The sequence below is a fragment of the Harpia harpyja genome, chromosome Z (assembly GCF_026419915.1).
Source record: "Harpia harpyja isolate bHarHar1 chromosome Z, bHarHar1 primary haplotype, whole genome shotgun sequence".
Taxonomy (NCBI): Eukaryota; Metazoa; Chordata; class Aves; order Accipitriformes; family Accipitridae; genus Harpia; species Harpia harpyja.
Window position 1 is genome coordinate 46,249,251 of NC_068969.1, and position 15,865 is coordinate 46,265,115.

A 15,865-nucleotide genomic window follows, 5' to 3' on the forward strand; every position below is an offset into this window, starting at 1 on the left:
TAGTGTCAGAAAAATTAATGCAAAAGGTAGTCCAGTTTCTCCATGACTCATTACTGGTCAATTTTAAGATCATGGTAATTAGCCTTATGAGAGATTGATGTTTTGATGCTTTTTCAGGTGTGGAGTCTGTCTACGTTCAGTCTTCTTCACACCTTCATCAATGAGCATGCCAGACAGTCTCTCTTCAGAAACATTGGGACGGGAGTCATGCAAATTGAAACAGGACCAGCAAATCACATATTCTCCTGTGGTGCTGATGGAACAGTAAAGATGAGAATCTTGCCCGGTAGATTCAGCCCTTTAAATGATGTGTTAAAAAATGATGTTAAATTTATGATCTAATATTATTTTTTCAGAACCGTGTATAACATTCCCCTTCTGCCATCCCTGAAAATATTTCTTCTGGAACTAGACAACAAAGCAGATACACAATGATAGCTTGTGCCACAAAGATGCGCTTTCTTTTTTGGGGTTTTTGGGGGTTTTGTTTTTTGTTGCCCATATTTGTTGCCTGGAGCTTTTAGTCCCTGATGCACTGATGCCTTAAAGATTAACAAGGTCCTTCAGGTTTTGATCATTGCCTAAAATAAAAGCTATATGTGACTCCGAATTATATGCTTATAATATTACTAAGGTGTTGCTGAAGGGGTTTATTCTTCCTTTTGAGGTAGTTACACTCCTACCTGGAGTGCACCATCTGGGCATAGTCTCTGCTCATATTCAACACCTGGCCGCCTTCTAAAAGCAGGTCTGTCCAGATGGAAAGCTTAGATAATGTTATTCTTTTTCACTGTGGCAACCCTAACTGTCTCTCTTCTGAACTTGTTTAGTCAGCTGACAATAAAAATTTATACCTATGTGTAGAAGAGAAACAAAGCCTGTATGAGTAGATACTCCTGGCCATGCAAGCATTCATATTATGAGCCACAGTCTGTCTCCATTCCTGGAATCCAGGCTGTTTACCTCTCTAACTTGCCTGATCTCCTTCCTCTGGTCTAGGGTCGAAGAAACTGAAGGATGTTCTGTAACTTGTCTTCTGTTCTATAGCTTGAATCACTGCCATCAGGATGGCAGGCTTACCTATTAGAAAGAATTATATTTTTAACCCTCAACACTCCCTTTACAAAAATATGTAAATATTAATGGATATCTTCCTGATAAAATAGTCAAGATTATGTGTGAAGCTTTAATCTTGATCAAAAAGATACAGGAAGATACTGCTTTAGGATATGGCACTAGAATTTCTTCAAAGACTATTTATTTACATGTCTGTAGAGGGGAAAAAAAAAAACCAACTTATTTATTTTTACATTTTTTCCAGTAAGACTTTTATTTAGCCCAAAGATACTCAGTTGATTATTAGCACTTACATTCTTGTTTGTCTGCTTTTCCTAAGTACTTTAAAAAAGAAAATAGGAAAGAAGTTCAACAGCAAAGTACTTTAATACTGTCAGTCTTTGTACTGTATGTTTACATCTGGTGTAAAATGAAAGAAAAGAATTTTGAAAAGGATAGATGGATTTTTTTTTTGCCAAAATATTAAACTCAGTCACTTCAATGTTTGACCAAATTATTAATGCACAAAGCCTTTACTTTTTTTTTTTAGTCAGCTAAAAACTTTTTCTGTAAGTATTGTGGTTTACTTTTCCTGACTTGAGAGCTTGACAAAGGTTTAATTTGTAAATTAGATGTGAGGCTGGATTACTTGAATGCCAATGGTGTACTTTTTGCTAAAAGATATTTTGTGAAATATAGCACCAAGATATTAACTGTAAAATAAACTTGTCAAATTAGGAACTATGGGGATAAATAAAGCATAGCAGAAATGAAGGGCTTGTAAAATGAACTTTGTAACATTCTCAGGATGCTTTTATCTTAAGAATATAAAATTGTTTAAAAAGATTTTGTAAAACGTATTAAGGTCATTTTAAATGTATGTTTCGCAAGTTGCAGTGCAAACACTATGAAGGTTTTTATGCACATAACCTGAATTTTCAAATTGTGCAATAAAAAGAATGTGAATATTTTGCCATGGAGAAACATGTGACAGCATTTCAAACTGGTACAGCTGTTCAGTTGCAATTGTTCTTCCACAACACTTACAGATTGAAGTCAAGATTGATGTCAAAACAGTTTAAGTACAGTGATGGACCAGAAAAGTGACTGACTAAAAGTGACACCACCTTACAAAACAGACTTGCCCAAAGCATATGTTATATCTGCTCAGTGGCTGAGTTTCTAGTATTCCTTATCTTTATGAAAGGAGGAGAACAATGGAGTCAACACTAGCACACTCCTTGAGAATTGACTGAAACCCTGATTTTGTAGCTGCTAATATACATGCATTAGTTTTATGCCCACTGAACTAACAGTGTCACATTCAGAAAAGGAAAATGTGCAAAAATCATGGCAACTTTATTTAATGATGTCCCTGATGTTTTGTCCTTAAACATTTGTATCTCATTAGCTTTAATATTACAAGCTCAGTTTATTGTACTGGCAATTACAGAAAGCTGTCTTATCATCTGCGAACTGAGCAGATTTTGTATGTAATTTGCCAAGACATACAATGTTGTTGTTTTTCTAAGTAGAGCTGCACTATGAATAATCCTGGCAAACTTACACTTATACCAGAAAAGTACTGACTGTAAGCAGGCATTTTCAATAATGTTATAGTTACCGTAAGCTACTCTCAAAACTAAATTATGTAAAAATCACAATGTATTTGCCACACCTTCATAATCTTCCCAATAAATCCTGCAGAAACTCAACCTTCTAGAATTCCATGTTGCTGCTACTTCATTTGCAAATGGGTTGTTTGCTTGTATAATGTTCATTGATGTTTAACAATTATTGTAAGTCAAATTATCGATAGCTTTCTTGTAATGATGGAATCAAAATGACTTAACTTCTGTTGTATCTGAAACTTGTAAAGGGACACTCTCAACTTTAAGTCTATTCATTAGGGAAGACTGAACTCAAAACTCTTCCAGCTGTTGCCCTTAACTTCCACTGACTTTCATCCTCCAGCAGTTAATGTTTTCTCCCTGTTCCTATGCAAGTTACTCAAACAGAAGGGTAATAGCGGCTACCCAGGGTTCTGTGCTTGAAGTAGCCATGTGCACAAATTGACATTAAAATTTGCATTTACCAGTGCATAATCAACAATAATTCCATGTCCAGACAAAATAACTTAGTTTGTAGTTGATAATGTCCCTTTTAAATATCACAGATGAGCTGTTGTGACTTGTGTTTGTCTTTGTAGCAATACATAATGCAATCAGAGTGTGTCATTCTTGTGTTGCTAATTGACTCAGTTATCTCAAACAGATGATCCAAGTTCTCTACTGTTACTTTAGTAACTTTTGAGAGTTAAACTTCTGGCCATCTGGGTGCTTAAACTGGCTTGCTGTGTGACTTTTAACAAGAAGATACTCACCTGACAGCTGATGTTGCAGGATGTTTATGGAGAAAGATGGAGAGTGGAATAGATGCAGATTTTGTACAACGCTGCTGTGGCACAAGTTGAGCTTATACATGTTCTACTGCATTTTAGGAACCTTGCTACCAGTTACAGGAAATAAACTGTTGAGATATCCTACATTAGGTACCACTCCCTTCCTCTTAAGAGCACCCAGTGTTAGTTGCAATAGGTACGAAAAAAGCAACAGTGATTAAAAGGAAATAAGCTTGGAGGCAGTATGTTCTCCAAGGTAATTTTTTCAAATGTTTATTTTTACTAAAAAATAGCAAAACCACCTCTAATGGCAGGTTCAGCACACTGATCAAACTACTTTCTATAAAATAAAGATACTGATTTACCAAGTTTCTTGGTGTTTCTTATTCCTCCCCATTTCTAGCTCTAAAATCTGCATGGTTTTGATCTTTTTCCTTTCCTGGGGTTTTTTTTGGGTTTTTTTTTGTTGTGGTTTTGGGGGTTTTTTAATGCCTTAGCTTTCCTTGTATTAGCTTTTTGATGTTTGGGGGGTGGGCCAGGAGTTTGTTTTGGTTTTTTTTTTTTTTTAATTCAATGCATAACTATCAGTTGTAATCAGTTCTAAGTCATTTCTCAGTGAAATGAGGTTGATGCGGTGATGGTGCTTTCTGTCACTTTCTTCCACTGTTGCCAAAGGCTGGTCGAAGAAACTCTCTAAGACTCGATTTTGGAGTTTTAGGAAGCAGGCATTCTTTATTGCAGCGCTGGGTGCACGGGGGATCGTTCCACCTATCATCCACACCATTACCTACAGCGAACAAATTTTATATTATTCTAGTCATATGCATATTCATGGTATCGTTTGCATAGTGTCCGCCTTTTGGGCATGCACAATGTGGGTGATCTCTTTTTCCTAGTTAGCTGGCCTTGGCAGGTTTTAATTGCAAAAACTCAGCAGGACCGAAGGCTTCTTGTCTGTTGACGCACATCAGGGCCCAAGGCCTCGTTTGTTGGCGCCTTTGGTGCATACCATTGACAAAGCTCAAGGTTTTCTTATCTTATTCGTACATACCAAAATTTCGAAGTTATTCAAGCAAGCAGAAGTTCGTCACTACAGCGATACAGTGAAGTTTTCCTTCTCATGCCTTTCTTCAAGGCATCACCACAACTAACTTTTTCAACCCCTTGTCTGTTTCATTTAAACTTGAAAGCCTGTGAAGGTCTTGGGGAACGGCACGGCACCTCTCCCGTTTTGCCACCTCTAGAAGAGATGCAAAGACGAGTGCCCATACTCTGGTTACACACTAGGCAGCAAGCTGCTGCCAATATACCTCAACGTACAGCTCACTAGAACGAAAGAACAATTTTACTCAGGGTTTGCCCTTGCCGTAATTTTAACTGGTACTTCGGTAGCAAAGCAGGGAAAGAAGCAAAGAAAAGCTGTGCCCCAAATCCAGCACCGCGACTCCAATTTCCTTTGCAGACCTGTTTCGCCCCCCGCCTCCACCTGGTGCTTTGCTCGGTGTGTGCCCCGGGGGGGGAAGGCAGGCAGCCGAACTGAACTGCCTCCCGCCGCGCCGGTCTGCCTGCCGTCCGCGTTCCCCCGTGGCCGTACGAGCCGCTTGCCTAGGGCAGCGCTGGCGGCGGCGGTTCGAGAGGGACTAACGACGGGCGGGGGAGGGACGGGGACGACGACACACGCCTCCCGCCGCGGGGGGCCGCCCTGCCTTCCCCCTCCCCCCCGGCCCCGGGGCGAGCGGCGGCGCCGGGCCGCCGAGGGCAGAGCCGCCCCTCTCCCGCCCGCCAGGGCCGCGCCCCGCCCCGCCCCGCCCCGCGGCGCGGGGAGCCGGGGTTGCCTCTGCCGCGCCCGCACCGCCTCGGCAGCGCCGCTCCCGCCGCCAGCCCCGAGGAGGTGCCGCCGCCTCCGCTCCGCGCCCACGCAGTAAGTGCCGCCGTTCTGCGGGGTCCCGTTCCCGCCGCACCGGGCAGCCGCCTCCCCGGCGCGCCGGCGGAAGGAGCGGGCGAGGGCGGCAGCCCCGCCGCTGGCAGGGCGGGCCCGCGCCCGGCGGCGCCTCAGCGGCAGGGCGGGCTGGGGCCTGGCAAGCCCGGCGGTTCCCCCGGCAGCCTCCCCGCCGAGGGGGCGGCTGGGGGCCTGGCCGCCCGGCGGCTGCAGGTGGCGGACCCCCGGGCGGCGCCGGGAGCCCAGCTCTGCTTCCTGGCGCCGCCCCGGAGTTACTCTGGTTTCAGCGTGGGGGGCGAAAGGCGGTGGCCGGGGCGGAACTCGGGAAGCCCCCGCGGGGCCGGGGCCGGGGCCGGGGCGCGTCTCGTCGCTGCCGCCCCCCGCCCCGGCGGCTCTTGGCGCTGTGCGGAGCCCGGCAGCACCTCGGAGCGGCTCTCCCGGTGAGAGCTGAACAAAGCACTCACGTTGAGAGTTTGGTCAGGCGAAAACGTATTTGGGTGAAAGCCGTACCTGGGTTTCTGTTCGGGGAAACCTCACCGCCCGTCTTCCCTCTGTCGCCCTTCCCGGGCAGCGGGGCAGTTTTCGGCTCTTTTCGGAAGTATTCCTTCTTTCGCCCTGAGTGAGCCGTCGCCCTCGTCGGGGTGTGCTTGAGCTCGCACAAAACAGATCTGCAGCTGTTGAGGCAGAGGCAGCGAGCATGGTAATGCGGCTGAACTCTGCGTGGTGCTGGTAAACGACAAAGTTTTCTGAGACACGCGAGTCTGGTTTAGAAATACTGGTAGCAAAAATTCTGCTAGTAAAATTAGTTTGTATCTTATTTACGTGCCGCTAATTAAATAAGAGAGGCCACGGTTCAGCGTGGGTTTTTCCTTTTTAGAAACCCGGACGGTCGGACTGTCCACGCTGGCGGTCTGTGCCTCTCTAGAGGTGCAGGTTCCCGATCTTACGCGTATGCATTGGTAAAGCAAAATGCAGTCCGAATGATGTTTTGCTCTGCACGTGCCTTGTTTCGGTTATGCTCCTTTGCAAATTGTTTCACGTAACTGACTAGTGAAACTACTCACGTTACGAACCGCCCTGTCAAAACTTCTCTGAGGAGTCGGGATACCCCAGACGAGGAGCTCTCAGTTGCACTTTCTGGCTGGGTTGACTGCTGCCCGCTCTGCTTATCTCTTGTCAGCTCCAAATAGGAAATTTGCTTTGGAAGAGCGCTGACAGCGGAGCCGGGCGCTTGCAGCCCTTGCGACGGCGGACTAGCCTTTCGGTTGCCGCAGAGCACGGGTATGGTCTGGAAATCGTCGCTGGCCTGAAGCGAATCGCTTGTGGGCATCGCTGTGAGATCCAGAGTTGCTGTTCTTTGTTGGCAGACCCCAGGCAGGTATTGCAGGGGAAGCACAGGTCATGCTGTGCTGTATCTGTAAAGGCATAGACGCGCCGAGTCGGGGTCCTGATCCTGCACACCGCTCCTGTTCCCGTGGTGGGAAGCACGTTAGATAGATGGATGTTGTTTAAAAAACAGGAAAAGCCATGAACACTGTGTGTGGCTTATAACTCCTCCATTTAATGGCTTTTGGTAGGAATCTGTATTTCTCTGTGGTGGCAGTTTCTGATTATTATTTCTACCTTGCAGTGATTAATGAGTGTTTTAGTAAACTTTGGAGGCAGCGTGAGTCTGGGCTATTGTAAGTTGAAATGAGGCCGAATGCATTCCCTTTCTCATCCTGCTACTTATATTGTTGCCACGTATTAATAGTGCAAAAATGTAACATAATCTGCTTGCAGTTACACTTAAATAAACAAGCAAAGGATGCATGTACTGCTTGTTACATGAAAAGGATACATTTTTACCTTTGCCTCATTTGAAAAATGATAATGTGGAGGAGAAAAAAAATCCTCAAGGGAATCAGCTACTCAAGTATTGGGAGAAGGTGTTTAGATATTTCTCACCGCTTCATCCCAGAAGTCTGTTTTCTAAGAGGTGGAAATTATCTGCTGTCTGTCAAATAAACCGTATAAAAGTTTGCGGAGGATCTAAACAGGAATTGGTAGGAAAAAAGAATCCAGAGAAGAGTTTTGCAGTGGAAGGAGGTCCAAGACCTTTATTTGGAAGACAAAATTTGGTGAACCTGGAACATGCTTAGAAGCAGGAAGAAGGAACTAAAATATTCTAGTACATTTACATACTAATTTTTATATAACCTGGAAGCAAATTTCACATGGAATATTATCAAAACATAGGTTATGGTGCAGATCTTTGCAGGAGCACAAAGCACTGAGGTTTGAAATGGAAGTTGCTCGCTGTTTGCCCCCAAAACAGGAAGCTGCTCGTTTCCGTTCAATAGTAACTAGCCTAATCTGACTAAACCTAGATTTCGGTGTACTTTGTGGCTTAATTTGCCTATTTTGAGTTTTCTTTAAATACTTGTTGCTAGGTAAAGAATAGTAATTGCTGCTTCAAATAGCTGAGGAAATAATCAAATGGTTGAGAAATCTCAACGTCCCTCAACTTCTTATTTAAGTATGTCAAGATGAGTCCTCCAAGCAAGGGACCATAAAATGCCTAATAACCTTTAAAGCAGATAATGCATCCTTAGAGATTACTTTTATATAAATAACAAAAGTACTGAGTAACAAAGTATGGTGTGTAAACAGTAGCTGGTTCGAGATAAGTTACATCTTTATCATGAATTTTCTTCTAGGTTGCAGGTGTTCACTCTTGAGTTTACCTCTCAATAGAGGTTTTGGCCTAGAATTTCCCTTTAATTTCTTTATTAATTCTTATACATGAACAGTAAAAAGATAAAAAGGAAAAAAAGTTACCAAGTGATATTTGTCATGATCTTAAAGTTGGATATACCCACTTAAACTGCCCGCTTAATCTAAATGGTTGGTAGTATGTTTCCCTACATACTAAAAAAAAAAAAAAAAAAAAGTGCGTTTTTACTGTATTGATTACCTTCTAGTGCAGCTTTTGCTACTGTCTGGGTAAATTTGGTTTACAGCTTCTTACACCACTGAGATACAATGCAAGGCATTTGAAGTGTATTTTGCTTGCTTTAATTTTTCTTTCTTTCTTTTTTTTTCATTCTTTGTAGGTATGTTTCTTGCTCTTTCTTGTATTCTCCCACCTTTAGGTAGATCATTCAAACTACTTTTATCTTCTGCCACTGAAAAATTTCTTGTGCTTTAAGTTAGGTTTGTGGATCAGATTGATCTGATGAACAAAACAAAAGCTAACTGACAAGTATATAGGAAGAATTTTCTCACAAGAAAAGTATACCTTGTATAAACTATATCTTGAACAAGCATCAAGATGTATTCCAGTGATTTGTATCTCAATTTAACAAATTCTAGTACTCTTTTATTTGGAGTATCAATACACAGAATGTGGTGCTCCAGGAGCTGATGATTTAATGGCAATGTAATTTAGGGAATTTTTAGGGTTAGTTTGGGGTTTTTTTGTGTCTATATGCTCACAGCCATGAGCAGCCATGTTGTCTATTTGATCAGTAATAGAAATGTTTGCAACATTTTTCAACTGTGATGTAGCAGAAAATTGAGTCCTCTTTATTTGAAACTGACTTGATAGTCAAAGAAAGTGAGTATGGCTTGAAATTAGTTATGGGGGGGTGCTCCCTTATGCCTCCAGCATCTTCAGATCATAAGACCCAGAATAAATGTTATGTGTGGTCAAGTAGAAGTTAAGATGGCATTTTGTCAGTTAAGCAAGTGAGCAAGAAGGGGCACTCGGCATTTTTACACTCTTTCTCAATTAATGCTTTGCTCAAACCAGAATTTCCTTTTTTAACTTGAACATACACTGACCTCACCCCCACTGAGAAGTGTGAGCTCTGTGCCCTGAGACTGAGGTATGTAATTTGCAAAGCAGTAGCATGCGCCTGTTTCATTAGCATCTCTAACAAGTCTCAAAGAAGGGGAAGAGTACAGAATACACGGTTTAAATTAGAAGCTGATAATCCTGTGCTTCAGATGCTGTTTTCTGAACTGATCATTGCCACGGTCACTTGGAGCCAAAACACTTCCTTCTTTTTCTTTATTTCACTGTGGTGGTTCCTGGGATCTCTGCAGCAGCCTTGAATTTAGTAAAGCAGGTGTGTGAGATGGAGTATCAAAGAAAATACATAGCCTTTAAATAATGCAAGTTAAAGCTTTTCATTAATTTCAATTCTGTTTTTGTTTGGAAACCCAGATGGTGAAAAGTAAGTGTCTCAGCTCTTGAGCAAACCTTACAGGAAGTTCAGAGGTGTTACATGCCTTTTAAATGATAAAACCATTAGTTGGCATTTGTAAGTTAATAAGATGTATGTTGAGGATTAAGTCCAGAAGATATCAGTACCAAAATCTACATTTCTTTCAATGCTTTCTCTTTGGCTAAAAGCCTATCTCCTAATGGGTGAATTTTAGTATTAAATATGGCTGGCTTAATCCAAGATCTCATTTTTCTTCCAGAAATAGGGTTGGGTATTTTTAAATAATCTAGTTTTGAAGTGCAATTTATATTACAGGATCAGCAAAACTAGACATGTTAAAACCCAGCATTTTCTTCCCATTTTTGGAATAATGCAGTGAAGAATACTGTAGTGTTATCCTATGGAAATCAGGCTGGGTGCAGTCATTGCTAATGGCAGTTATTTGGATACATGTCTGACCATGAGTGATAGTTGATAAATCATCTGGAGGAGGTGTGTGTGAAAAATGGGTTGCACTCTACACCCACAGCAGAGTATTTGGCCTGCTTTGTGTTTGTGTCTGGAGTCCCCAGAATTCAGAATGAACTGGTGGAAATTGTTTGGCATATGAATTTGATATTTGTTAGCTGGATCAATAGCAAAATTTTTATTGTGTGGTGTGCTTAAGCCTTCCTCAACGAATGGCTTAGTATTTGCTTTAGTATTGCAGCTTTATGGGAGCATGGCTGAGTGCTGTGTCCTTGCTAAGGAGCTGGTCTTGAGAGCAACTCAGGAAGCAGGACAGCAAAGCAAACTGTTTTAAACAAAAGTGACTGGTGTTCAATAGTTGAAGATTTTATGTGCTTATTTTATTTTGGTGTCTTCATCTGATATCTATAACCTAACTTTCTGCTAATTGAATATTTTTATAAAGACAATATGGTTTTTCTTGTTGAGTGTTTTGTCTGCAAAAGTTACTGGGGCTCAGATGTATTCAGGATTGGCTGTCCTAAATAGCTGAACTGAAGAAAAACCTGTAACTATAGTCCATGTTACTCCTTTATGTAGCAAATATGTGTAAAAGGATGGACTATATTAAACTGTAAGGTACTGAGAAGTGGGAAAATATGCTTTAAACTGAGAAAGCAGACCCGCACGTGGTTATTTTCAAACATTTGTCTCTTGAGCTTTGAAGTTGAATACCTAATTTACGAAGGGAATAAAAAACCTCTAGTTACAAGTAACTGATTTTCAAGCCCTCTATCTTCTCCAGCATACATATGACACCCAGATAACGTTGTAAAATTGGCTGTCTTGAAAGGCATTTTAAGTAATTAAGTAATAAGTGATCCAGGGAGGCAAAGAAAATCTTTCATCTGTTAGGGGAAAAAAATGTTTAAAAAGGAGATAATAATTTTATTCAAAGACATGCTAAAGTGTAGTTTATCAAACAAAATGCTAGCACATTTCAATGACTGATTGGGAAATATAACCACTCTGATTCTCTGTGAAGATGAATTTCCCTTTAGTTTCTAGCTGAAGTAAGTTGTTTTGGACCTAATTCCCATATAGCATTGTCAGACGCTTCCAATTTGATGGGTAGTACTGAGCTATCAAAAGTATGTTGGCATTACTGCAGAATATCATACTTGTCGGAAGAACTTATTTTAACTACAGGTAAAGCTGAAATTCTGGAAGTTAATCTGGAAATCCTGAAAAAAAGATATTAAAAGTAGGTTTCAGGTGATGAGGATCATTCTCTGTCAGAAATCTGTTGGGTGGGTGTGCTAGCTAGCACTCCAAGCATAAACATATCACTGCTGTTGCTCAGTCCTAAAAGAAACAAAACCTTAATTTCCTGCTTTCACCAGTTCTGCAGAAATCTAAGACATAACCAAGTCATTGGTGTCACTGGATGGACACAAATAGCAAAATGCTCGTAAAGTATGGTTCAACTTTTTTTGTTACAATGTCCAAAGAAATTAACTTCCTCTTGACTTACTGAAAGTGTTCTAGTATTATTTTTATACAAATAGTTATGAAGGTGGTTTTGGTGCTGCTTTGCCTTGAGGAATGAAGAGGAAGTTGCTGCTGTGTTAATTATTACTAATAAAGCATCACAGTTTTGTATGAAGCAGTCAGTTTTTAGAGCTCTCTCTGGTATATTGTGGTTAATTAATATGAAATACGTAGCAAAACCATACCTCCATCTTTTGCAAACATTTTGTAGATTTTTTGATTATTTAGATACTGTGGTGTTTGGAATGTTGTAGAGAAATACTAGTTGGTACTAGAAGGTACCTGTGACTTTCTGACTCATCTGCTGTAGAAGGTACTGTCCAAGTGGTAAGTACACACAGGCATAAAAAATCCTAGATAAGGTAAGTCTAGTTAAATAGCCTGTAATTTAGTCCTAATTGTTGAGCCAATTTAGAGTATTCATAATTAGATATGTGTTTGTTTATGATATCCTTCCACTATTTGGTAGAAGAGTATTTGGTTGGTATATTTGCTTAGCCTATTTTCTTTAGTGTATTAAAGCAATTTTCAAGTCCTGTGGAGGAATCTTTGCCCATCTTCAGCTCACCACACATCCTTCCTCCTCAATTTGGAACACGAACTCTGCATTTTATGAGCTGCACTTCAGCTGAATTTTGTATTTCATGCTTCTTTACAAGGTGAAACAAAAAACAACAAAAATTGTTCAGCAAATATTTTTTTTAAATTCCAGCTCATCTTTGTGTTTTATAGTCAATAAATGTTGATACTAAGATTTTGTCTAATCCTACTGTGCATAGTACTATCTTTATGACTACTAGCTGTAGAATTGTTTTATTTTTTTAAAAAAATTCCCCTCCTGAGGATACCTTGCCAGCCTACATAAAGCTTTATGTCCTTGATATATTTTAATTGTTGAGTTTATATTGAGGAAAATAATTTGCTACTGTTGGGCCTCCAAATTGTAGTGTTTAGGATTCCAGACCTAAAACCTGTCTCTCAAATAGTCTAGGCTTGGTCTTAATTATAGTATTGCTAGCACTTTAGCTGTGTTATCTTTTGGCATGATTGGAATGGTTTTGTAAACAGCTAGTGGGGGAGGGGTAGTGGCATTTGGAACTTCATTATACTTTTTATGAGATTAAAAATTAGAAACCTTTTGCATGAGATACAGGGAAGAAAAGGAGAATGTAAATAGAGGGTAGACCAAGAGATACAAAACTGAGATTATTTTAGGAGCCTTGAAGTTTGCTTAGCTGTCCAAAACTTTGCGAGTCAAGTTAGAAGAAAACAGTTGATAACATTTCTCTTTAGCTGTTTAGTTATGGCTATTATTACAGTGAAATATGGAATAATACAGCTCAATGACTTTTTATATCTGTGCTGTTCTTGAAATTTTTGTGCAACAAAAATTATCACCACATTTTTCTGTAACAAAATCAGGAAGCTGTGTTGTTTTATTTTAACCTTGTGATGCAGACTGACTCTCTTGCATATGAGCTAAAGGACAGATCTGCATTGGTGGGGTAACAGGTTTAATATTTCGTATTCCCTCCCAACTTCTTATAAGTTAATAAAAGCAATTATATAAAATATGTGAGGTTCATTTGTAGGGATATCTCCTGCTGAACTCTCAAGTAGATCCATGATGAGTGTAGCAAAGTTTTTCTGACATCTTCCTGTGGTTTCCAGCAGTTTCAGAATAATTTAAACACACTGAGGGGAAGCTAATGGTTTTTCTCTGTTTGACTACAGTTTTCTTTTCTTGTATCACTGGGTAGTATTTAATGTTAATAATAATGTGGATAAATGACAGAATGCTTTAGCCTCCTGTCTGATGAAATAATGAGATAAGATCATACAGATCTGTTACTACAACCAGTGTAATGGGAATCTTGATACTGTTTTTTTTAGCTGCCAGCCCTTTTTTTTCCCCTAGTAGTTGACAACATATTGACAGGTAGAATTGTTTCTTGATTGAAGATGTCATTTAGAAATGGTTTATATGATACTTCTGTATTTCCATGAATTTCATATCAAGGTCTTATCTGCTACTTTATGTGAATTCAATTTATTATTTCCAGGCACATCCACTTAATTTATTATCCATTAAAATGTTTGTTGTAGTACTTCTATGTATTAGATTAGCCTCATGTTAAAGAAAAAGAAATCTGCAAATCCATTTTTGCTTGGAGCTTTTGAAAACTTATTAAAAGTTACATGTAGCATTGAGTAATAGTGGAAATGTGATTAACCTTTCAATTGTAGAGAAATTGGTGTAATCCAAGCTATGAATTTGAGTTGTACTGGTCTGCAAAACACCACAGTGGTCAATGATGCGGAAAGTATGCTGACTGCGACTGAATGCTTTTGTGCAGATTTACTAGCAGGGTTTGCTGTACAAATGGTTTTGAATATGCAGGTGGATAGTTTAAAGTCACCTGAAATGTGAACTTTGGTGTTAATACCAGGAGGGTAACTGGGGAATAGATGAGGAGGAGTACTGAATGCGAAGTCAGTGATAGGCAATAAAATACTGTGAACATTTTTATTTATTTATTCCTGTAAGGTGTTCAAATGTAATCTGAGATGATTGGCAGCTTATACGTTTCTTCCACCTCAGATATTAATCTGGATACAAGAAAGTACTGGAAGTCTGGATTGTTAACAAAAAGATCCATCTGTTGAAAGCATGTTCTAGGTGACACCAGAAGATGAAGAGCACAGGACATGGCCCTTGCTATTAACTGCAGTTTGTACAGTGCTGTCTATCTCACCTGGCATCCCTAAATACTGATTGCTTACCTGTGTTTGCAAATAAGCTTCGTGGGTTTTGTTATCTGCGGTTTTTTAGAAGTTTCTCAGTATTTCAGCATACTCTTTTTCTAATTACTTGCTTTAAAATTTAAAACGTTTAAAAAAATAAACCCCATATTTGTGTAAAAATCCTGCTTTACAAGAAGGACCCAGTTCTACATATCAAGGCATGTATTTAGGTTCATCGATCGTAAACATGGTGTATTGAAATCGTCTTCAGTGTATTTGGGTCCAAGCGATGGGGAGTCAGCATTTGAGACTTATAAAACCTTCAAGGGCCTAGAGTCAGAGTATGTGCTGCTGTCACGTACACAGGAAACCATGTCACAAAACCTGCTATTTTCTGCTCAGGCACATGAGGTTGTGTGTAGGTGACTGAGTTTGGGGAAGGTGAGTGTGTTGTTACAGTGGACTTTGAAATTAAGTTTTAAAATTATAACAAAGCAGATGTCTGTACTAGCCAAGCTTAAATGCAGCATGCACAATTTAACAATCTGCTAGTTTTACAACTTGTCCTGGTTTCAGCTGGGTTAGAGTTAATTTTCTTCTTAGTAGCTGGTATAGTATGTTTTGGATTTAGTGTGAGGATAATATTGATAACACACTGATGTTTTAGTTGTTGCTAAGTAGTGCTGATCCTAAGTGTCGTGGTTTAAGCCCAGCCAGCAGCTAAACACCACGCAGCCGCTCACTCCCTCCCTCCCACCCAGTGGGATGGGGGAGAAGATAGGGGAAAAAAAAGCAAAACCCGTGGGTTGAGATAAGAACGGTTTAATAGAACAGAAAAGAAGAAACTAATAATGATAATGATAACACTAATAAAATGACAACAGTAATAATGAAAGGATTGGAATGTACAAATGATGCGCAGTGCAATTGCTCACCACCCGCCGACCGACACCCAGCCAGTCCCCCCGAGCGGTGATTCCCCACCCCCACTTCCCCGTTCCTATACTGGATGGGACGTCACATGGTATGGAATACCCCTTTGGCCAGTTTGGGTCAGGTGCCCTGGCTGTGTCCTGTGCCAACTTCTTGTGCCCCTCCAGCTTTCTCGCTGGCTGGGCATGAGAAGCTGAAAAATCCTTGACTTTAGTCTAAACACTGCTGAGCAACAACTGAAAACATCAGCGTTATCAACATTCTTCGCATACTGAACTCAAAACATAGCACTGTACCAGCTACTAGGAAGACAGTTAACTCTATCCCAGCTGAAACCAGGACAATAAGTTAAGGATTTTTCAGTTTCCCATGCTTTGCCAGCAAGCAGGTGGGCAAGAAGCTGGGAAGGAGCATAGCCAGGACGGCTAGCCAAAGGGATATTTCATACCATAAAATGTCATTGCCAATATATAAACTGGGGGAAGTTGCCCGGGAGGCGCGGATTGCTGCTTGGGCATCAGTGAGTGGGTGGTGAGCAATTGCATTGTGCATCACTTGTCTTGGTGTTTGGGGTGGGGGGGG

General features: G+C 40.6%; 2 protein-coding genes across 9 annotated transcripts in view; both read left to right on the top strand.

Moving 5' to 3' along the window:
- DMXL1 (Dmx like 1) overlaps positions 1 to 3,825 on the top strand; it is an 88,800-nt gene extending 84,975 nt beyond the window's left edge. For all 8 annotated transcript variants that reach the window (XM_052778829.1, XM_052778830.1, XM_052778831.1 and 5 more), the window contains one exon: positions 118 to 3,825. In XM_052778829.1, the coding sequence (XP_052634789.1) occupies positions 118 to 342 (225 nt within the window). In that variant the 3' untranslated portion in view covers positions 343 to 3,825. The remainder of the gene's footprint in view (positions 1 to 117) is intronic.
- A 1,468-nt stretch (positions 3,826 to 5,293) lies between these two features.
- The window catches only part of TNFAIP8 (TNF alpha induced protein 8), a 63,840-nt gene continuing 53,268 nt past the window's right edge, over positions 5,294 to 15,865 (top strand). The window contains exon 1 of the mRNA XM_052778408.1: positions 5,294 to 5,378. Coding sequence (XP_052634368.1) covers position 5,378 — 1 coding nt within the window. The 5' untranslated portion in view covers positions 5,294 to 5,377. The remainder of the gene's footprint in view (positions 5,379 to 15,865) is intronic.